The sequence below is a fragment of the Delphinapterus leucas genome, chromosome 1 (genome assembly GCF_059928025.1).
Source record: "Delphinapterus leucas isolate spDelLeu-1000000601 "Yukka" chromosome 1, BTC_Dleu_Yukka2, whole genome shotgun sequence".
Taxonomy (NCBI): domain Eukaryota; kingdom Metazoa; phylum Chordata; class Mammalia; order Artiodactyla; family Monodontidae; genus Delphinapterus; species Delphinapterus leucas.
Genome location: NC_143129.1, coordinates 180,327,048 through 180,349,937, shown reverse-complemented (window position 1 = coordinate 180,349,937; position 22,890 = coordinate 180,327,048). Strand labels below are relative to the sequence as shown.

The 22,890-nt window shown below is 41.5% G+C and overlaps 1 protein-coding gene across 9 annotated transcripts in view; it reads left to right on the top strand.

Annotated features, from left to right (window-relative positions):
* The window catches only part of PRDM2 (PR/SET domain 2), a 119,362-nt gene that overhangs the window by 41,458 nt on the left and 55,014 nt on the right, over nt 1-22,890 (top strand). For 5 of the 9 annotated variants that reach the window (XM_030763910.2, XM_089900875.1, XM_022598665.3 and 2 more), the window contains 2 exons: nt 2,525-2,677; nt 8,663-8,789. The exons of 1 other annotated variant lie outside the window; for it this stretch is intronic. In XM_030763910.2, the coding sequence (XP_030619770.2) occupies nt 2,525-2,677; nt 8,663-8,789 (280 nt within the window). Of the gene's footprint in view, nt 1-2,524; nt 2,678-8,662; nt 8,790-22,890 lie in introns of those variants that run through there. 3 more of the 9 variants (XM_089900919.1, XM_089900927.1, XM_089900935.1) reach the window with 3 other exon arrangements.

Below are 22,890 nucleotides of genomic sequence, written 5' to 3'. Positions count from 1 at the left end.
CTTTGTGAATTACTTGTTTGCATGTTGTAAAAAAATCGAATTGTTCATCTTTTTATAGAAAACTAAGTATTTTAGTTTAAGCATGACTTAGTAGATGCCTTAGTCTCTTTTGTAACAAAACGAGCTGTACATAAATACTTCACTCAAGTGGAACACCTTGCTCTTTGCAAAGGTCTTTATTGACCTGGGAGCCAGGAAATGTCGGCACAGCCTTATTATTATTCTCCAGTTGGCCTATAGACTCTTGATGCCTCTCTCCAGCTGCCTTTAACTGTGTGGGATTTTCCAGCACCATCTCTGCGTTTGTCTGTAGCTGTGTCAATATATGCATGGGGAGTGAGTGGGACTCTGCTGTCTATGGAGATAAATCCAAGCAAGACTTTTTATTCCTAAGTTAATAAAAAGTAACTAATATGGACTGACTGTTAAAAGACCAACTGACTACTCCATTTTCCTTATTTTATCATGCTGGCAAACAGGGCAGAAATATCTCTTAAACATTTTAATGTAAAGTAGCGTAAATTATTTTGGTGTGTAAAGTTTAAATTTTGTATTGTGATCCTGTCTCTTCCTAACATACCATGTGGGGCTACACTTTCTCTTTGTTTTAAAGGGAGAGGAGCGTGTCAGGCATGCTCGCATGTGTACAGGCTGAGGGTGAGTGTGACAGTGAGTTTGAAAAGGAGTGAAGTGTGACATGGATAACCTCTTATTAGAATGGTGCAGATAGGTGTTTTAGTAAACAACCAGTTTTTGAATAAACTCACTGTGGGTACTTACGGGCTAGTGAAAATATTGACGCTTTGTGGTGACTAAATAGAGTAACCACAAAGCACTTTCTAGCATGGCACCTGTCACATAGTAGGTGCTCATTAAATGATGACAGTTATACGTTCGTATATCATTTCATTAATTTCATAGTTATTTATTGAGAGCCTACTCTCTGCCAGGTACTGGTCAGGGTGTTGGAGGTACTGCAGTGAATGAAAAGACTGAAATGTCTTCTCATGGAGCTAATACTCTGGTGTGGGGAGCTAGTCACTAAATAAGTAAGTAAGTAGATGATCCCACACTTTAAAAGAGCACAAGTACCATGAAGAAAAATAAATCGGGGAGATGACTGGAGGTGCTGATGGGAAGCGAAGGATTCGCAGCTTTAGCTAGGGTGGTCAAGGAAGGCACTGTTACGTAGAGGTCAAGCAGAGCTGGGATTAAGCCCATCTTTACTACTGATTAAGTGAGGTATTTAACCTTTGATCCTTAATTTCCATGTTACAAAAAGGGATAATAATGAACCTGATGCATAAGGTTAAATGAGATAATACAGAAAGCATGTAGCGGTATGTCAGATATCTAACTCGCAGCAGGAAGAAAGTGTTGTTCGTGGCTAGGAAGGTGGGCACTGCCCTGGCAGTCACAGGCTGGGAGACACAGGCATGCCCAGAGGAGCCGAGAGTGGGGGCTTTGCTCCTGCAGGAAAGCTGCAACAAACAACAGTGTTTAATGTGGGTAGGAGAGAAAAGAAGAAATGAGTGGTGGGAGTCTTGGCTGTGTATGTGTAGGGAAGAAACAGAAGCATCAAGATTCTCTCTTTTCTTCCAAAAGCGAAAGTAAAAGACTCATTCCTTTTGCTTTGTTTTTGACAGGACTGTCACCAGTTGATTCTGCAGTTCTATTTCAGTGCCTAATCAAGTGTTTTACAGTCTAATTTTGGGGAAGTAAAACCTAGATAAATGTATGTATGTATATACAAAGAAAGTTAACAATAGCTGCTCAGTAGATTGTCTTTAAGATGAAGGAATGAATGCTGGAAGCATCTGGCAGGAGGAATTCACTGAGAGAGGATGATCACGGGAAGCTTCTTGCAAGAGTAGAGTTGATCTGACTCCTCAAAGAGGGGTCGGGTTTTTGGTCTTGTTTCAGAAGGACACCGATATTCCCTGCTCTGGATAGAGAAGGTTTTAAGGTCAGCAGAGTTTGCAAAAGCATCATACCCTGTCACCCACGTGGAGGTTCGCACCGCGTGTTCACTTACTGAAGTTTCTGTCAGTCCTGCAGTAAAGGCAGTAAAGGCACCTGCTGAGCCGTGAACCCCAGCAGGACTGGGCCTCCACACTCTGACTTGCAGAACAGCCCAGAAAGCTCAGGGCATCCGGGTGCTGTGGAGCACTGCTGCGGGCTCACTCTTCCTCTGTTACCCTGGAGGGAGTAGAGCTGTCACTTGTCTTTGTGTACGTATTTGCGAAGCATTTGGAGATCATCAAGCACATTTCCTTATAGCACTTGAAGTTTAGGAGAAAAAAATTACACCCAAATAGAAAAATAACTAATGAGGATTATACAATTTTGGATCTCAGTTTTCATCTTTATTTTCCTTTTTTCTGTTGCTTATTTATTTTGTTTCCGTGAAATGCTTTTATAGAGTATTTGCGTATAATGAGCAAGAACTGTCTTAGAAGTTGAAAATGGAAACCTTTAAACGATATTTTTTTTTTTAACAAAATATGTTTTTCCCCCTCCCAAGGTCTATTACCCAAATTTGGGGTGGATGTGCATTGATGCCACCGATCCAGAGAAGGGGAACTGGCTGCGCTATGTGAATTGGGCTTGCTCAGGAGAAGAGCAAAATTTATTTCCACTGGAAATCAACAGGGCCATTTACTATAAAACTTTAAAGGTAAGAGTGTTAGAATTAGCCTGCCGGTAGTTACTCTGCATGCGTTTCTGCAAACGCTGTCCTCAGTCGTGACCGTCCGGAGTGAATTTGAAGACCTTGAAAGGGTTCTATTTGAAAGTGGTTCATCAACACAGTGAAAGGTCTGTGTTTTAAATATACAGTTGCCACTGTGTCGTGTGAGGAAGGGCACTAAAGCAGGAAGATCGTGTTGAGTAAGTATGTACGGCGTCTTTATAGGTACTGATGAGTTAAGCATGTGGCAGCTACTTCCCTCCTCTATAAGATACAGATGCATTGGGAACTGTCGGACTGGCCAGTTTATCTAACTGTAAGAAACTCTCAATAGCTCTGGCGGTTCTGTGTTAACTGAAAACACATTCTTAGTCTTCAGTATAGTGTAGCTTTGGATTAGCTTTTCTTTTCCCTAAATTTTATTCAGAATGGAAATTACACAGAACATATTTCTTACTTCTGCCAGATTTTTATTTGGAGACATTAATTGTTGAGGAAAATCAACAAGTAATGTAAAGAAGAGGAAAATCATGTTTTAGAGTTTGTGGTGAGGTCAGAGGTCACTGAGTACATTCAGGGAAGTTAGAATTAGGAAGCGTCGTTATACCTGCAACAAGCAAGCCCACATCTGTCTCCCTCGTTTTCATGTTCTCCTGGAAGGCAAATCTGCACTCATCCTGCAGGGAAATGTTCTCTCAGGCAGAGTCTTGAGGCTCTAAAGATAGATGATTGTTGCTTTTTGCTTTTTGGAATAGGTATGTCTGCCAAAGTTGCTGTAAGGCAGATTTTTCCTTATTCACTTACTTCCATTAAAAATGTCATAGACTGGGGGACAGTCCATGAAAAAAATTATCTCCATGTAGGTGAAAACTCTTGATGAACAAACATTTAAGATGATGGTCAGCTTTGTAGCATGCTGAGTTTTGCCTGTGTGTAGCTCTAGGACTTTTGGAAGTTAGCTTACAGCTGTTTAACTTTCCTTTGTATTTTTCCCTGTCATCTTTAGGCAGTTGGATTGCCCTTTACCTCGTATAAACCCACGTCCTTGCTTTCAATTCCTGTAGGAAATATTTTTTTGTGTGGTACTTCCTCATTTAAAACTTCTACAACCTCCTTCCTGCTGGATTGTAACAGCATGATTTTCTGGTAGGCATTACTGTACAACTTTGTTACACTGGAGTTTGAAATTGGATTCAAAATTTGATTCAATAATTCATTCTGTTCTCAAATTAATTTAAAGTGAGAGTTACATCTGGTTGAATCAGTGAGGCAGAATTCTGGTGGAGATGAAGTACCAGCGAGGGGATGCATATGAGACAACTGAGGGAGTAGGAATGAGGTTCCAGGGCAGAGGAAGCCCAGGGAGATACTGGGGCACTTGGCAGTTCTTTCATCAGACCTCAAGTTACGATGTGTTCATCTCTGATAGCAAAGCCGAGAACCATTGAGAAGCAAGAGAGAATAGTGTTTGGGAGTGAACTCTGGAGCCAGACTCCTGGATTAAATCCTGGCTTGCTGTGTGACCCAAGGCAAGTCATTGTGATTTTGCTAGCTGTGTAAATTTAGGCAAGTCACTTTCCTGTGCCTCAGTTTTCTTATTTGTAAGATACAGATAATTATAGTGTCGACCTCATATGGTTATCATGGGTGATGGTGGGTAGATTTCTAGCACCTAATAAGTGCTACATAAATGATAGCTGTTATTTTTGGCAAGGCAGTGTAGTGTCATGGTTAGGATTGGGGACTCTGGAGCAGACTGCCTTGTGAGCAAATTTTGGCTTCGGGATGTGTGACCATGAGAAGTTACTTACACCCTCTGTCTTAGTTTTCTCATCTGTAAAAATGGAGGTAATAGTAAAAATTAATAATACAGTTGTGAAAATTAAACAAACCAATATGTGTAAGATTCTGTGAAGAGTTCCTAGTCTAACCTAAGTACTCAAAGTGTTAACTAGCTATACTACTACTATTATTTTTACCTTTCTTTGTTGGAAGTAACATAGCTCTGATCTTTGCAGACCTCCCCCAATCCTGACCTTTGATGTTTGCTCAAGTATGCATAAGGCCTTTCAGATTCCTTACTTGTGATTATATTCTTCTAGATTAAGCTTTCTGTGGGTTAGGTTTTGTAAATAAATTACATGTGATGTTCTGTGTCACCTTCTCACCTATAATCTAGGTAATCACCTGGTTTTGTTTGTAATATGAGTAAAAACTGTTTTAAATTCCTGAAGGTTAATTGTTAGCTTGCTCTCCATTCATTCATCTATTTATTAGTTCAGCAAATACTGAGTGTCTACTATGTACCAGGTATTCTCCTGTAGTAGTGAACAGAACAGACAAGGTCTCTGGCCTCATGGAGCTTCCATTTTATGGGGGAGGTGGCAGATAATAAACAAGTGAACAAGTAAACAAAATAATTTCAGATAGTGATAAGTGCACTGAAGACAATAAAATGTGATAGATTGTCTAGGTAGGGGGAGGGCTGCTGTAGCTCTGGTAGGTCAGGGAAGACAAGACATGGGGACACCTCTTCCCTTCCCCCACTGGCATGGGAAGGAGCCAGCCACTCGAAGATCTCTGCTGGAAGAGCAGTTCAGGAAGCAAAGGTCTTGAAGTGGGAATAAGCTAGATTTTTGGGGTTTTTTTGTTTTTTTCTTTTCTTTTTTTTTTTTTAAAGGAATAGAACAAAGGCTGGTTTGGCTAGAGCAAGGAGAGGTGGTGAATGGGGCTGGTAAGGTGGGCAGGGGCCAGATCGGAGGGCCTACTGGCCTGTAGGGAAACGTATGAGTTTTAGTCTTCAGTTCACCCATTTGAGAATTGAAGCTGTCTGACCCGTGACTTTTAAAAGATCATGCTGGGGGATAGATGGTAGGTGGGTAAGCGTGGAGTGCTTTGTGTGTTCTCATATAATTCTGGAGTATTCCTCTTAATTTGACCTAGTGTCAGGAATATTTATGGCAACCCTTCCCTGTACCTAATTGCTCTGGTAAAATTTCAGGTTTATATTTACTGATATTTAGAGAAGAGAGTGTGCTTCATTCTATAAGCCTGTCAGAACCCAAAGGAAGAGTTTAAAGTCTTCCTGTTGTTGTTTTTTGTTAAATATCAAAATATATTTAAAAAAAGGTTGTTTGGACTTTATTTTTTTAAATGTGGGTTTGTATTTCCTGTGTTTAAGGACATAAATTTTCTTTTCTTCTGAAATTTGACTTACAAAATCTTAAATGCGCTAAGCAGTGCAGAAGAAAAAACTACAGTACAGAAGAAGCAAGCAGTTGTTCATTTTAAAAGATGTATTATTTTCCTCTTCTTCATAAAGCCCTGTTATTTGTGTAGCTGTCTTAATAGGAAGTTGGGAAGTACATAGCTCAATAATGCCATGATCATCTCAGTTGCTAACAATTTGGAAGGTTGTTCAGTAGCTAACAAATCAGGTTGCTCTTAATCTAGCTATTCAGTTCATTAACAGCCATTTAGAAATTGTATATTAGATTTGAGGTAAGAACAGATACTGGGGTGTTTTGTGGTTTTTGCAAGAACAAAATCGGACCCTCCTAAGTAGAGAGTCTGTGCTGTTATTTAACTTCACCCAGTTGCTGGTACGGTTAGTCCTCTGCACAAGGTTGGAGTGGCATGAACGTAGATGCTTAGGCTGAGTCGGGGATCAATCTCGAAGATGTCCAGTAGGTTCTTCTAGCCAGTGTTTTGGTGATGCTGTTTGGTTTAGGAAGAAATGGGGAATATATTTTCCCTCACTCCTTTTCATGTTCTTTTTTACTTTTGTTTTATTTAAGACTTTACGTATCTCTGCAGACCCTAATCATTTCAAGTATTATATGATAACACCGTTTCATAAATATGTGACTTGTAACAAAAGCATAGAGAAGAAGCACACTATGTATACATTTGGAGCTAGAAATAGTTCACTTAAATAAAGAAGCTCATTCCTTCAACAAAAACAGGTTAGCTCATAAGAGTGCCAAAAGGCATCTGTAATGGCTATTTTAACTCATTAAGATTTTATACGTTAGATTAAGTTTTTTTGTTTTAGGTGTAACTGATTCAAGAAGGGAAATAATACATTGGTTTAAAGATTAAAAAAATGGCAGGTTTTAGCCATCCTTGGAGGAACAAAGGAAACAGTGGCTTGTTCTTCTATCTTAAAGAATTTAGAATATTTTAAAATTTGGACTATATAAACATTGAGTTCTGCAGAGAATGAAACAAAATAATATTTACTTTCAAAGACTTTATCTAGACTAGAAGGTATGTTGAAGTGAAGAACTATGTTGTTTCTAAATGGACAATGGAATTCCTCCTGCCCCTAAAACAAGGGTATCCTCTTCCATAACTATAGTGCAGTGATCAAAATCAAGAAGCTCACACTGGCACAGTGTTTTATAAGCTAATCTATACACTTTATTCAAATTTTGTCCGTTCCAATCATGTCCTTTTAGGCAAAGAAAACTCCATTGAATTCAGTTGTGATGTCTCATCAGTCTCCTTAGTTTGTATAGCGCCTCAGTCTTTGTCTTTTATAACATTTCGGTTTTGAGAGAACTGATCAGTAATTTTTGTAGAATGTCCCACAGTTTGGCCTTCTCTTAAGTTTTATCATGATTGAATTACACTTATGCATTTTCAGCAGAAGTGATGCTTCACTTCATCTCCAGAAGTGATGCTGTGTTCTTTTCTGTGCATCATATCGGGAGGCATATGATGCTGACTTGTCTTATAAAGGTACTGTTTTTCTCTTTGTCATTAATAAATGTTTTATGGGGAGATATTTCGAGACCATGCAAATATTTTGTTATTCCTCAAACTTTAATCTACTAGTTTTAGCATCCATTGGTGATTCTTGCCTGAATCAATTATTAATCTGTGATGATTGTCCAGTTGTGATGTTCTAATTCCGTTATTTCTTTTTCATTGATTGGTTGGGATCTACTATAGGAAGAGCTCTCCTTATTTATTTACTTGTCCGTTCATTCATTCATTTCTTCATTCATTCATATCAGTATGGACTCATGGATTTTTATTTTATTCACTGGGTTTTAGGTGGAATTTTACTTGTGTTCATACTCTTGGAACTTTTTGAACAGATGAGTCATTGTGAGAGAAAGCAATAAGCCATTTCCTTCAATGTTACTTAGGAGTGTAATCTTTCCACTCAGTATATTTCTTCTTCACGATCTTGTTCTCTAGGTATAATCAGCATGGTGGTGGGGTACATGACTGTTAAGAATTCATGTTTTAGGAGCATGACACGTGAGGTATTTTTAGGCATTTCTTTCTAAATTTAAAAGTTGTCTTGTAGACTCGAGGTGTATGTAGTACAGAGGGCAAGGCAGTGAATTCTCCAAGGACTGGAGCAGGTTGGCAGCAGCGCAGAGACAATACACTGCCAGGACGGACGCTCGCGTCCTCAGCACCGCCTCTTCTTTTAGCATTTCCGTGATATAATTAGCGGTGCATTATAAATGTGCACTGGCATGTAGGTCTTATCATGCTTAACTTGCTCTTGGACTCTGAAACCTGCGCTGATAATTAGCTTTCATCACGTCTTCCATACTGCCAGGGTGTTTTAAATTATGCTTTAATTTTCTCATCAGCTTAGGTTTCGTGGACATTGTGGTTCCGTGGCATATTTTTCCTTCTGCGTGGATAGCTGTGAGGCTTCCAACAGTAAGATTCCGGAACATATGGCAGTTTTAAGTTTAAAGCGATCCTATCAGATCCCGACATCCACCGGACGGACTCCGGGGAGGAGGCGGCCGGGAAGTGAGGTCCTCCCTCCAGCAGAGGGTCCCTTCCCGCGTCGTCCGGCCCGCGGCCGCCGAGGCGGAGGAGCTCTTCCTGCCGGGCTGGCCTCGGGCGGCCCGGCTGGGAGCGCCGCCCGCCTGCCCCGCCCCGCCCCGCCAACAACCGTCGCTCTGATTGGCCCGGCGCCTGTCTCTTCTCTCCCCGCAGCCAATCGCGCCGGGCGAGGAGCTCCTGGTCTGGTACAATGGGGAAGACAACCCCGAGATAGCAGCTGCGATTGAGGAAGAGCGAGCCAGCGCCCGGAGCAAGCGGAGCTCCCCGAAAAGCAGGAAAGGTAGGAGCCAGCTGCCGCCCCTGCTCCCCGCGGCTGCCCGGCCTGGGCCGAATCCGGGCTCGGGCAGCACCCGCAGCTCACAGTGACCTTTTCCGGACCCGGTGCCAAGCCTCCCCCGCGCCCCCCCCCCCACCCCGGGTGCAGTTCCCCCCCTCCCCCCCGGCGCTGCTGAATCACGGCGCCGGACGCCGCGCTCGAGCTCTTTTCTAACTTGGGGTGGAGGAGCCGGGCGCGGAAAAGTGAGCGGACGCGCACCGCGAGGGGCCCGAGGACAGTTGTCACTTCCCTTGTCCACAGCGCAGGTCTCTGGACTTGCGGGTGGGAGCGGCGGTCGGTCTCTCCAGAGCCGTACACTGCACGCCCGGTATATTCCTAGCTTTTTGTGCTGTTCGCCAGCAACGCGTCATAAAATGTGTTCCGAGAGTGACATTTCCAGGTCCGCAGATTCGGCGGCCTCGTGTCCATCCGCCCGGACTGTGCGGGAGGGCCGGACGCGCTGCGGCCGATGCACTGGCCTCCCGGGGCAGGGAGAGCCGGCCGGGCCGTACACTGCCGCTACGCCCGGGCCGGGCCCTGCCATCCGGCCGCCCCACTCCTCCCCGGGCCGGGCCCTGGGCCACTCCACGCCACTCAAGACTGCGCTGCACACGATTGCAACACTCGCGGCTGGCGAAGGTTTCAGCGCAGACCTTTTTGAAATTAGGCCATTAACAAAATGGAAGTTGAACGGTGTGCTGTTACTTTTGACTCAACTCCAACAGTTTTATTTTGTTTAATAATGTTTTCAAACAAAAGGTGAAGTGTAGTCGCACTTACAGAAGGCAGGGGATAATTTCTGGGAGGAGGATAGTTTGGTTGGATAGATCATATTTCCAGCTGGCATTCTCCACGTTGTTTGTTTTGTTTTCTTTCTTTTAATGAAGAATTTTAATATTAATCAGAGAATCTTTCGTAGAGCCCTGTTTGAATGTATGCCAAGGCGAGGGGTATGGTAGTTTCTTACTAATATAAATTTTTTTTTTTTTTTTTTGCCCGCCCTAAGTCTTAAATAAATGTTTGTAGCCATCTGAACTTGAGTCCAGCCTTTACTTAGAACGCTGCAAAGTGAATTGTGGCAGTCATACTGTAAATAAAACCATAATGTAAACTTGACTTTGGAAAAATGTAAAAGTAACATTTAAAAATGTAGGCAAGAAGTTAAAAAAGTCTATTCTGATTTTTCCATTACATATTCTTTGTATTTTATGGTATAATCAATAACCCATCCAAGGGAGTTTGTTAGGCCTTTTACTGAGTACATGTTCGCTGTTTATCTAACTCGATTTCGTCAGTTTTAGGTCATTAAATGCTTTGATCGTGAATCTGATGATCAGGGTCTAGAAAACTGCCAGGTGTTTTTTGTTTGTTTGCTTTTGTTGTTGTTTACTGTTTTGAGGTTTGAGATTTTTGTTGCTGTTAGGCTTAGCGCATAATTGTTTGCAAACTCTTCACATAATTCAAATTGTTCCTTTATTTAGTGTTCACTTTGTGTATAACTAATGTCACCAGCCTTTCTAGGTAAGCTGTGATTTGCAGGGGCTGGAGTTTGGAGGGCAGCGGATCTTTACTCTGTTACTAAGCATAACTAACTCATGTATTTAAATATAGTCATAGGTTAATAGCAACTTCATCCTAATGCTTTTCTCTGTTCAGCGTACTTTGCTGTGCATGTTTAGAACATTTCATAGATTTTTATTTATTCCTTAATTTTTTTTTTTATTTGAATGTGGGGGAAAAAACTGAAAATAAGTTTTATTAGTGGTACATGAACTTACACATCTTCATTTTTATACCTGCCCGTATTGCTGGGTTTTTGCATTGAGTTAAGTAGTTCATATTTCTTATTATCCTGTTATTTATAACTACTCCGAGCTGTGTATAACCGACTGAATCTTAAGTTTTAGTTAAAATACTTACCCCTCTCGGAACTTAACAATCTGTTTTGAATAGCTTACTGGTAAGGAGCTGTGTTTGCTCTTTATGATCTAAAGTTTAAATAGTCAAACCTTTTTGGTTTTTAAATTAAGTACTCTGTGAAAGCTAATTTATAGCTTACAAAGACCTGAAATGGAGAACTTTTTATGTTAACTTGGTTCTATTTAGGTCTTATGTGTGACCTCAGACATTTAAATATCTTTTCAGGCAGTGATGTCAGAGAATAAATCAACATAAATTTCATTCAGTAGCAATATTAACTTAGTATTTCTGAAAGCCAGATGTTGAAGACATGCAGCTGACAGGTAGATTGACAGTGGACCTAACTTCATTTTGGTTAGGAGGCAGGCAGAGAGAAACAAAGGGCTGAATTCTTCATAGTTCTGGGCCTCTGATCCTTTGCATGACAGCTGCTGTGCCTACAGCTGTGCATTGCATGTGGTGCCTTTCAGAATTCATCAGATCGCTGGTGGATCATGCCGCGTGTTCTGGGCAGTGGAAAGCCCTGATTCCTTTGCATACAAAGTGGCCCCTCCTCTTCTCCCTCCCTCTCTGTCTCTATCTCTCTGCCTCTGTCTGTCCCCCAGTCATTCATTGAACTAATGTTTGTTAAGCCCCTGCCATGTGCCAGGCGCTCTGCTAGGTCGTACAGGACAATGGTGAGGAAAAAAGCAGCAGTAACTTTTCTCCTGGCGCCTGTAGTCTAGTGGGGGAGACAAACATTAAATCAGTAAGTTACTGATCGGGGCCTAGATGGTTGGCATGGAACAGGCCCTCAATAAATAATTTGTTGATTGGCAAACAAAGACTCATGCAAACCTGCAATGAAGGAAGAGAACACAGGGCCGTGAGAACACAGTTCATATTGTCTCTGACCAGGGAGCATGCGGTTTTGCCAGTGGCCAAAGGTGTTCATATGTTAGGCATTTTGAACCAGAGTTCTGGATTCTCACCTTTGTAATGCAGCCAAACTTCTTACATGTCTGAGCAGCCCCTGTAATGAGATTGAGCGTGAGAAGTTCCTTGGATGGGACAGATTAAACTTTTCAGGTAGAGAGGAAGGGAGGGTTTTCAGTGTTGGGTTTTCAACATTTCACTGAAAGATTTTTGTATTTAATCCACGGGAAGATTGTGATCTGAACACAGAAAGGCCAAATTTAGAAGTATTTATCGTCTTGATTTCTGTTGAATTTGCTTGTTAGCAGTAAATGACTGTTGGCAAATGTTCTTTTAAAATATAGACTATAATAGAATGTTGTTGCCCTGCTCTCTTTTGGCTACATAAGAACCTTACCCAGAGTTCTTTTTACTCTAAAGCAGCAGCAGTGTCTTGATGCACATGGGCTTAGTGGAAGGAATGAAAAACATGGGACTCTTGGGCTTTTACCAGGTGTATGGCTGGGCAAATCATGTCACTTTTAATGGGGGTGCAGTTTCCATAGCTTTAAAAGTAGGTGTCATAACATGGAATGGTCCTTGTGCTATATACCCAACCTCACTGGGTTGCTGTCAAGAGCAGGAGAGATAATAATAAGGAACATCTCTGTGCAGCATGTGGGTCCGTGGTACCTGTAAGTGCCACTGACAGAATGTGGCTGATGGTTAGTTACCTATGTGATGCTTGCAGAGGAGCTACTGAGCTTGTGAGTCAGTTAATCAGTCAGTATTTATGGAGCACTTGTATTAGCTCTAAGGAAGCAGTGGGTCCTCCCTCTCCCTTCCCGTGGCGGGGCCTCACTGTAGGCTGCTTCTCTCTTACTTTAGGCCTACTTCTAACCTGTTGACTTTCCTGTCTATAGCACATTAGAAGGAGGAAATTAGAAGAGTTATTTGTAGCAGCAAGTAGTTTTACAGCTAATAGCCAGACAGTTAAGAAGACAAAGTTTGTAACAAAAACAGTAGCGAGCTATAAAGAGCACAGTACCGTGAGATCCCCTAACAGGTTCACATAATCTTTTCTAAAAGCTGTAAATAGCCCCTGAGGTCAACTCGTTTTCAGTATTTATCTAAGTGACTTTTAGTCACCACAGAACAGTTAAATTATAACCAGTTTAAAAAGGAAGTATTTCATGTTTCCATAATTAAAATTGTTCACATAAAAAACCTGGAGATATCCACCCCCCATCCCCCCGCCTTGTTATTTAACAAGTATATTCTGTGTCAGACACTATGTTAGGTGCTGGAAGCTACAGCAGAGAACTAACATAACCCAGGTCCCTGCTTTCATGGAATTTACATTCTGGAGAATGAGGGGACAACCAACCAACAGATGAACAAGACAAATCTTATAATGTTAATAAAGTGTGTGTGTGTTGCAGGTGGTTACGTATGGTGTGACTGTGGACGGGTAGCCAGGGATAGCCTTTCAGAGGCTGTGACTTGACTGACGCAGGGGTGGGCCCTGTCAAGTTCTCGGGGCTGAGAGCTCCAGGAAGAAGGACCGGATTGGGTGTTCTTTTAGCAGTGTTGGTTATTTATTGCTGGGGTGGTGTATAGGGAGAGCCACCTAGAAACCCACATGGGTCTTTTTGTATGAAACTCAGTTGTGCAAATGGACATACTGGCCCCTTTCCCACCAGCACTGCACTTAGTGGCAGGATTGGTAGGGGAGATTAGAGAGATGAGGAAAACATCCGGGGAGGAGTTTATCATCTGTTTTATTGCAGCTCAGTGTGGGTCAGGTTTACTAGGTGTTCTAGTTGATGTGTGTGCAGGCTCTAGAATAGGGAAGGGGTTGGCAGGAGCCCTCTGGGAGAGGAGGTGATGCTACTTTGTGGTCGAAAAGTAGAGCACAGTGGGGAGGACGCCTGTGAAGAACATTGAGGAGGGGAAGAAAGAAAGATTTGGGGAAAGAAACTCACGGGGACATGAGAGGTCACAGGACATTGCTGGACAACACGTAGAAACAGAGATGCAGCAAGAGGCTCTGATGGAGACGTGGAGCCTTGTGGGCTGTGCGGTGCTGCAGCCAGACGGAGCAGTGAGCCCTGAGTAGTGCTGAGTGGTACTGAGCAGTCTCGTGGGTATTCCCGTTTAGCCTCTACTTCTGCGTGGTTTGTACCAGCTCCAGATGAGGAAATGGACACGTAGCAAGGGTGGATAACTTGTCCAAGCTCCGTCTGCCAATGAGTGTCAAGAGTCAGAGCTTGAGCCCAGGTTTTGCATGCCTTTTCTTCTTCATAATACTCTGCTTTCTGTCTGCTTTTGCCCGTGGTGGACAACAGCAGAAGTGATAGCACTGGTTCCATTTAAAGTTAAAATTAGAGAATACATTTAATAAAAGCGAACAGGTGGGCTTCAGTGGGGTTTGATGTCTTGACCTTCCCCAGTAGCCGACAGCTCTTTTCGAGGTTCCTTGGCCAAAGCTGAAGAGTGGAGGCCTGGCTGAATGACAGAGGCCTAGCCATGGTGCCTGAGGATGATTGCAGATGGGCCCTGAGCTTTCTGGGTGCCTGGTGGGCAGGTCCTGTGCCCACTTACAGGGCGCTCATCCCTAGTTCTTGTTGGCAAGTGTTGGAGCAGGGCTTGGGGCAGTTGCAGGTGGCTACGATCCTGTGGAGATAGGGCCCCAGCATTAGATGTTACATGGCTTGTGAGCTTGTCGCCTTGGGCCCAAGTGAGCAGTGTCCTAGTCGGTCCCCAGTGGAGCTCTCGCTGCCACTAGCTGAGGTGATGCCTTTGCTGAGCATTGGGTGACCTGTCTCTGAGAGCTGCCTGCCTGGTTGATCCTGCTGTTTTTGTGGTCTGTTTTTAAAAGCTTAGTGCAGCTTTAATGTTTTTGCAACAGTAAGAATCTAGGAATTTTTTTGATTTCTAATTCTACTGCTACTGAATTGCTCTGAATTTAGGTAAATAAGTTGGTTGATTTTGTTTGTTTTTTTTTTTTTTTTTGCGGTACGCGGGCCTCTCACTGTTGTGGCCTCTCCCGTTGCGGAGCACAGGCTCCGGACGCGCAGGCTCAGTGACCATAGCTCACGGACCCAGCCGCTCTGCGGCATGTGGGATCCTCCCGGACCGAGGCACGAACCTGTGTCCCCTGCATCGGCAGGCGGACTCTCAACCACTGCGCCACCAGGGAAGCCCGGTTGATATTTTTGTGCCTTTGATTCTTGCTGTGTATAACCTTGTTCATAGGGAAATTTATGGATTAACTACAGTTTTTCAAAGCATTTTGCAGAGTTTCAACTGTATTTTAGTGGATGAATTTGCAAACTCCTTAATATATACCATAATGGAGTGTGTTAGGAAATATGCTGTGCTCTAAGGTTGTTATCCTGGTTCTCCTGTCCATATGGAAACTGGAAGGTGAGACTTGCCTCATACAGAAAAAGAGGATTAATTAAAGTTTCCTAAAAGGTAAAAGGACCTTGAATGTAGGGAGTTCAAAATTGTTGATTTTTAAAAATCCAATTGTAATTTGAAAGTAAAAAAAAAATTTGCTGTGCTTTGCCTAGATAAAAATACTGGGTTCTTTTTCTACATTATGAATTCATTATTGTTTTTAAAACTTATCGAGTATTTCCTTTTCTTAGGCAGTTTTACATTTCTGTTTACAGAGCTGTTACAGTATTGGGTTGGCCAAAAAGTTGGGTTTTTGCCGTAAGATGGCTCTAGTAAGCGCTTAGTTGTCTTTAACTTCACTTGAAACGGTTTTGTTAGATTGCGTTGTGACAGCTGTCATATCAGCATGCATTTAAAAAGAATCTTATCAAAATTGGTGATTTTTTTTTCCCCCCCCCGTACGCGGGCCTCTCACTGTTGTGGCCTCTCCCATTGCGGAGCACAGGCTCCGGACGCCGGACACGCAGGCTCAGCGGCCATGGCTCACGGGCCCAGCCGCTCCGCGGCATGTGGGATCTTCCCGGAGTGGGACACGAACCCGTGTCCCCTGCATCGGCAGGCGGACTCTCAACCACTGCGCCACCAGGGAAGCCCAAAATTGGTGAATTTTTGTGTAGCCATTTTAATATTGAAGATGGAAGAAAAACGGCAACATTTTCGGCGTATTATGCTTTATTATTTCAAGAAAGGTAAAAAAGCAGCCTAAATGCAAAAAAACCCAGAAGATTCGTGCAGTGTATGGAGAAGGTGCTGTGACTGATCAGATGTGTCAAAAGTGGTTTGTGAAGTTTTGTGCTGGAGATTTCGCGCTGGACGATGCTCCACGGTCACTAGACCAGTTGAAGTTGATAGTGATCAAATCGAAACATTAATTGAGAAGAATCAATGTTATGCCGCGTGAGAAATAGCCGACATACTGAAAATATCCAAATCAAACGCTGAAAATCATTGGCACCAGCTGGGTTATGTTAATCACTTTGATGTTTGGGTTCCACGCAAGTTAAGCGAAAAAACCTTCTTGATTGTATTTCTGCATGTGATTCCCTACTAAAACATAACGAAAACGTTGCATTTTTAAAGCAAATTGTGACTGGCGGTGAAAAGTGGATACTGTACCATAATGTGGAACGGAAGAGATTGTGGGGCAAGTGAAATGCACCACCACCAACCGCACCAAAGGCCAGTCTTCATCCAAAGAAGTTTTTGCATATGGTGGGATTGGAAGGGAGTTCTGTATTATGAGCTCCTTCTGGAAAAGCAAACGGGTAATTCCGGCAAGTACTGCTCCCAATTAGACCAACTGAAAGCAGCACTTGGCAAAAAGCATCCAGAATTAGTCAACAGAAAATGCATAATCTCCCATCAGGATAATGCAATGCATGTTTCTTTGATGACCAGAGAAAAAAGCTTGGCTGGGAAGTTCTGATTTCTCTGTCATATTCACCAGACACTGCACCTTCGGATTTCCATTTATTTTGGTCTTTACAAAATTCTCTTAATGGAAAAAATTTTCTTTTCCCTAGAAGACTATAAAAGGCACGTGGAACAGTTCTTTGCTCAAAAAGATAAAAAGTTTTGGGAAGATGGAATTATGAAGTTGCCTGAAAAATGGCAGAGGGTAGTGGAGCAGAACGGTGAATACGTTGCTCAATAAAGTTCTTGGTGAAAATGAAAAATGTGTCTTTTATTTTTACTCAAAAACCGAAGGAACTTTTTGGCCAACTCAATACATGAACTTCCATGTTCACAGTAGAATTACAGAGAGGAGAGTGTATATACTTTTACATTTGAAGTTGCCTCTGAAGAACTGAGGAATTGGATAAATACCCCGAGGATACTCTCAAGCTGGTTAAAAATTAATAGACATTTCCTAACCGTTAAAGGTTGTGTGGGGAACTGGGAGTTGCAGCTTCAGACAGGCTCACATGGTGCTCCTGTTGGCATTCACGTTATCTGCTCATACTCTGCGTGCTGCCAAGGACAGTTGCTTTTATTAATGTTAATAGCTTGGTCGACATAGTTTAGGAAGTTGAATGACTTGGAGAAGCAGGAGTTATTTGAAAACATTACTGTTGTTTCTCAAAGTGAAGAAGATAAATGTTGAAAGCAACCGTTTCTCTTTGTTACTGCTCAGATTAAACCAGTGTCAGACATTACAAGAGTTCTTGGCTGAATTCATTCATTACAGTGTATTTTGATAGGGACACATCTCATGATTTGACACTTACACGCACATCATGTCGTCAAGTGATGAACCGCTTTCTGTTGATGGTGACAATGACAGCAGTTACTCGTTTCTTTAGCACGTCTGTCTTGTGCCTAGCGCTGTGCTTGGTGCTCCGTGTACATCATTGCTAATCCTCCCAATAGCCCTGCAAAGTAGGCAATCATTCTCCTCCTGTGTGGATGAGGTCACTGATGTTTGAGGGGTTCCATGGTTTGCCCAGGTTCGCCCAGCTACTAAATTGTTCAGCTCCGCCTTGCCTAAATCTAGTTTTTGTTTGTAATGTTTCTAAGCAGGACACTTACACTGAATAAGTAGCAGTGTTTTATAAGGCTTTGCTAATTAGCCAAGATGAATTTTTACTACTCACTTTAGAATTGCCCACTTTAATCCTAAATAATAAGGCAGTGTGATTAAGTGAAATCTTTGGTATTGGAAAGCTAAGTTGTGGTGAAAACTAATGCCTTGAGTTATTTTTGCTTTGGGGTTTATGGATTAAACAGATTTATTGTATTCCTTTGAGCACCTCAAACAGTTTTTTTAAAAAAATAACAGATTAAATTTTTATCCCTTTCCAGCTCTTGTCTGTTAAGTGTTTTGGTTTTTTTTAATGACATATTTGTTGGTTTGAGCTTCTTATAAATATTTCATTTCTCTTAAGTTGTGTATTATTTTTGAAATCCGTTTGGAAACCACAGGAACCGAGTGAGACATTGCCTTGGCCTAACTCCCCCAGCAGTGTGGATGGCAGAGGGGTTGTGTCTAGGATTGTGGAGTTCTCCCGTTTTGTTTTATTGACGATTTCAAGAAACCACTGATGTTTAATGTCCTCCTCTGCACTAGTGTTCTTTTGTTGAGAATGACTGACTCTTCCACTGAGTGAAATATAACTTTAAAAGTTTTCTTAAGCTGAATGTTATGGATCAGGAACATGTTTTAATTAACATACACTCTAAAAATTAAATCTAGAAACTGATTTTAAGTGTAATTCTGATTTGTGGTGGAATTGAGTTAAATCATGCTTATTAGTTTCCTTCACTCTCATGATGTGACACCAACAAAAGATAGGGATCTTGTTTGTTTTGTCAAAATGTTTATGGGGGCGTGGCTTTTTATTTTTTACCTTTTCCTTTAAGAATTCGTGAACTGTTTGAAGCAGTAGCTTCTTAAGAGGTTTTGTTTGCTGATAAAGCTGTTCCTATTCTAGCAACTTGGCTCATTCTGGAGGAAAAGCAAGAAAGGAAATAAGAATGAGAAAGGAGTTGCCCTAACCTGTTTGTGTGCACTCCTGAATTCTCCTCATGTGGGGCAGGGGTGATTCTTAATTGTGTTTATCCCACAATAGAGTCTTTAGAATATGCGTGCATGTATAAAACTTAAAACTTCTTGGATTTGTAATAAAATGTAATATGGCTTTTTCCACCTGAAACTTTTACTGAGAGTTCTTTATTCAGTTGTTCCTTAAAGGTTTAGTAAGTCCTTAACACCCTTACTTACCCACACTGTAGGCCGGACGGAACTGCTGCCTAGTAATCTGTGCTTTCATTTTTCAGATTTCTTAAGCATTTTTCTTTCTGTTCTGTTTAAACTTTCTCTAAAAATTAAGGGCAAGTAACTTTGTTTAAAAGGTTAAAACTTGGCACATATATTGAGAAAAAGTCCTGAGGGATTATGGGTAAGAGACTAGAAAATCCTCAGCATTCTGAAGCACTTATTGTAGCTATTTATTTCCTCTTCTCATTTTTGTGGTCATGACTCTGAGATTTAAAAATATTTTTTGATAGAAGTTTTCATTATATGATGGTGTAGTTATTTTAATTGTTATATAGTAAATTTAATATACTTTAATATTACAAAGAATATTTGAATAGCTTCAGAGGTAAGAGATTTATTTTAATGATAAAATAATGATATTGTACGTGTGTGTATATAAACATACCAGTTTCTAAGATAAGATTATGACGTCTGAAATCCTTGCTATTTTGATACTTTAAGAACTTTAAATTTTATATGTTCTTACTAGTTCAATCAGTATCTGAATGACCAGAACCTAATCTCACCCTTAATGAAAGAGCTGTATGTTACCCGTTATGTGGAGCTGCCGAGGATTATCTTTGCTTTGGTTAAAAAGAAAAGCAGTAAATAATACTTAGACTAAAATTCATCTTCCCCCTTATTTCTATTAAAGCTGCAGTGATAAACAGTCTTTTCCTCTTGTACTTATAATCCTACCTCTTGGTGCAGTCTTTTGTAGGTTTCCTGAGCCACCACATGCCACAAAAATGAGGGCAAACTGGTTTGTTCACCCGTGTTTAGAACCCCCAAACAGAATTATGTGTGGTGTTTGAAGTTGAGGGACAGTTTAGAATGGGCAACGCTGAAATTTCTGTGCCTTCTGTTATTTTTCTACCATTTGGTTTCTTAGGTTCAGTTTTCCATCTCTTGCCAGTTTGAGGTATAGAATATGCCTTTCTAGTTCTGTTGGGTGTATTTTTGTTTTTAAGCTATGAGGTTTTCAGAACCTGTTTTCCTGTGAAGTAAAGCAGAAAGTCTCAGGTCCCTGTGAGGAATGGGAGGTCACTGCGCTCCACCTCCTGCCTTGGTCCCTTCGCTGTGAAGACGTTAGTGCCGGCATGAGTGGGAACCCATGTTCATTTCGACCAGGTTTATGCTGCCGGCAGCACAGTGGCCGTTAGTTGCAGTTTTGATCTTTGTCCGTTTACACATATGGATTGTAATTTTTGTAGGATTAACACTGGAGTTGAAATTACAGTTTCCCCTCTCACTGTCATCCAGACAGATAAAAAGGAATAATGACCAGCAGTCTCAATCTTGGTTGGATTTTTGAACGAGGGGCTTAAGATTGCAGATTTGCTTGCTTTTAGAAGTTTTATTAGTTGCTAAATATATTATTCAGGAAGTATCTCTTCCTTGCTAGGTGTGATCATAGGAGTATTCGATAGCAAGATCAAATTTGAGTGTTAAGCTTAATAACATCTGTTTGTGGTTTTGATTCCATCAAAATTATAAATTCAGGAATTGGCTGGAAAATAAATTACTGTCTGTATGCTAAAGCAAATTAAATTCATGGTTGAATCAGAGCGTGGAAAGTATTGACTCAAGAAAAAGTGACCCTTAACTAACACTATTTCTGACCCCTTTCAGTTTTAGAGAGGTGGAGTCTTCTAAATCTCATGGGCAATTGTCGAAAAGTACATGGAATTGGTAAACTTTGTTTTCATAGTAAATGACTGTGATGTTCCCCTCCAACTTCTTTCTGTGTTAAAGCACATTAAGTATGTTGCTCAGGCTTCACTGTTGCGTCTGTATTAAATACAACTGGATCAGTACTTTGCAAATGATACCTTGTTTAAACGAGCCTGATGTGTGTATGTTGAGGGGAGGAGAGAAGGGAAAAATTGCTGACCCAGCTAAACCTTTGAGCGCTGGGAGATGTACAATGTGTGGATTTTATTGTGGCATGCTAGAACAGAGCCTTGGAGTTACAAGGCCAGATCTAAATCCTAGCTCCGCCAGTTACCAGCATGTGACTTTGGGTGGATTACTCTACACGTTTTGATCTTCAGTTTACCTGTCTGTAAGATGAGGGTAACACCTACAGTGTAGGGTTGCCTTGAACATTAAGCGAGAGCCTCACAGGAGCATGTGTGGCACACCGACCTTGGTCCACTTCATTGTAATTGGTGGCCACCGGCAAAATTAGCTCTGTGGTAACTCTGCCTGTTCTTTGGCCTATCGTGGCACTTCTGGATTTAAAAAAAAAAACAACAAAGAAATGAACAGCTTCAGTATCTTCTTTAAAAAATCCATATATTTTGCTTTGGCAACATGGAATGAATTAAGTATAGATTACAAATTAGGTAAGAGTAAAGAGCCTCTTTGGATCTGTAACTAGATACACATTGGGACACTAGAGAATTCCTCAGTTGCTGGAGATCTGCTTCTGTCTTAAAAGCTGTCTTGTTTCACTAGCTACCCCAACTAGGACACCTGTGATCACACAGGTTGGTGGATTAGAGAACTCTTGGAATTTGATTTATTGCATAGGCAGAAGTAAACGTTTCACTATTTGCTTGCTGCCCAAATGAAGGGCTTACTATCTTCCTGTTTCTCTGTCTTACCTTTACGTGATCCAAATCACTCGTGACTCTACTGTTACAACGAAATTTTATGCAGGTGAGATTTTGGATGAATTTTGGATACATTTTCTTAGATAGTAAACTATCAGACATCCTTGAAGGTAACTGTGTGGGAGCTATTTCAGTGCTGTTTATGACAGATTAGGAAATCTTGTCATTTTACATCTTTGTGGATATGAATTCAGGGCAAAACTAAAGTGTGAAAGAGCCATTCTCTTCGGAGAAGTTACTATTTAAGTTGACAATGTCAGTTTTATTTATTATGTATTGTACTTATTAAATGTCCTGATTATCTGTGCAGTATTTTTATTGAGCAGTCTGAGGAGTCGGGGTTCTTTTTCAGGGTCGCACAGGAGTACTCCTGTCAAGATGCATATTTACATGAACTCACAACTTGACTCCATAGTAACACAGGTATCCTTGAGCCCCAGATGTTGTGTTTACGGCTCTTCGTGACTGTGTGGGGAGAGGAGCCTTAGGTGCTGTCTGATTTTCAAAGAGGTCTAAGATTCCTTCCCGAAAAGATTAGGAACCAGTAAAGTGAACTAGTATGCTTAACTTAAAAAATTAAGAACAGAGTGTTCTTTAGAAGCCGTAAAATCAGTGGATTACAGACTTTAAAAATTGACGTATACTCGCAACTTCAGCTGTTAGAGCATTTATATATATTAATAGAGATGTTAGTGAGTGTTTGACATAATTCTCTCTTATCTCAATTAAATGTCTGTCCTCATTGGACTTGTACATTTCTGTAATGATATCTGGGTGGGATCCTGTGAATCTGTGTAGAACAAGTGAGTAAAAGAAATGGATGAATTTGGATTTGTTAGGGAAGCAGAATGTTATTGTCTTCATAAGAAGGAACATATGCTGACAATTTAGACTTGTAGGCGTGGGATTTCTGTAATTTGTTTAGTAGAATCTACTGTGCATAATCCGTACAATTGATTCCATTTATTGAGTCTGTCAGCCACTGTGCAAAGTTAGTTCTTTGTGCACATTATCTCATGTTCCCTTCCCTAGGACAGTATCAGGTAGTTATCACCAGTATGTATCATAGTTAGTTCCCCTCTGCTCTGAACAAGATTACTTCTCCTTAATCACGTCTTGGCCCATGGCTGCGCAATATAATTTCAGTTCTGTGAATTTCAGTTTTGTGGGCTATTGTCGTTTGGGGACCTATTTTATTCAGAATGCCGCCGCAGCACCAGGGAGGGAGAGGGGGGAGAGCCCAGTCCGAGTCTCACTTTAGTTGGGGTCAGCTCTTTGCAGGGAAGATGTGTGACCTTGGTGACACAGGAACCTTCGGGGGCAGGTGAAGTGAGTGACTGGATTGAGAGTGAGACCCCTTCTCCCAGCGTGGACACTGGCCTAGGAGGCAGCTGTGTTTCAAATCCTCATC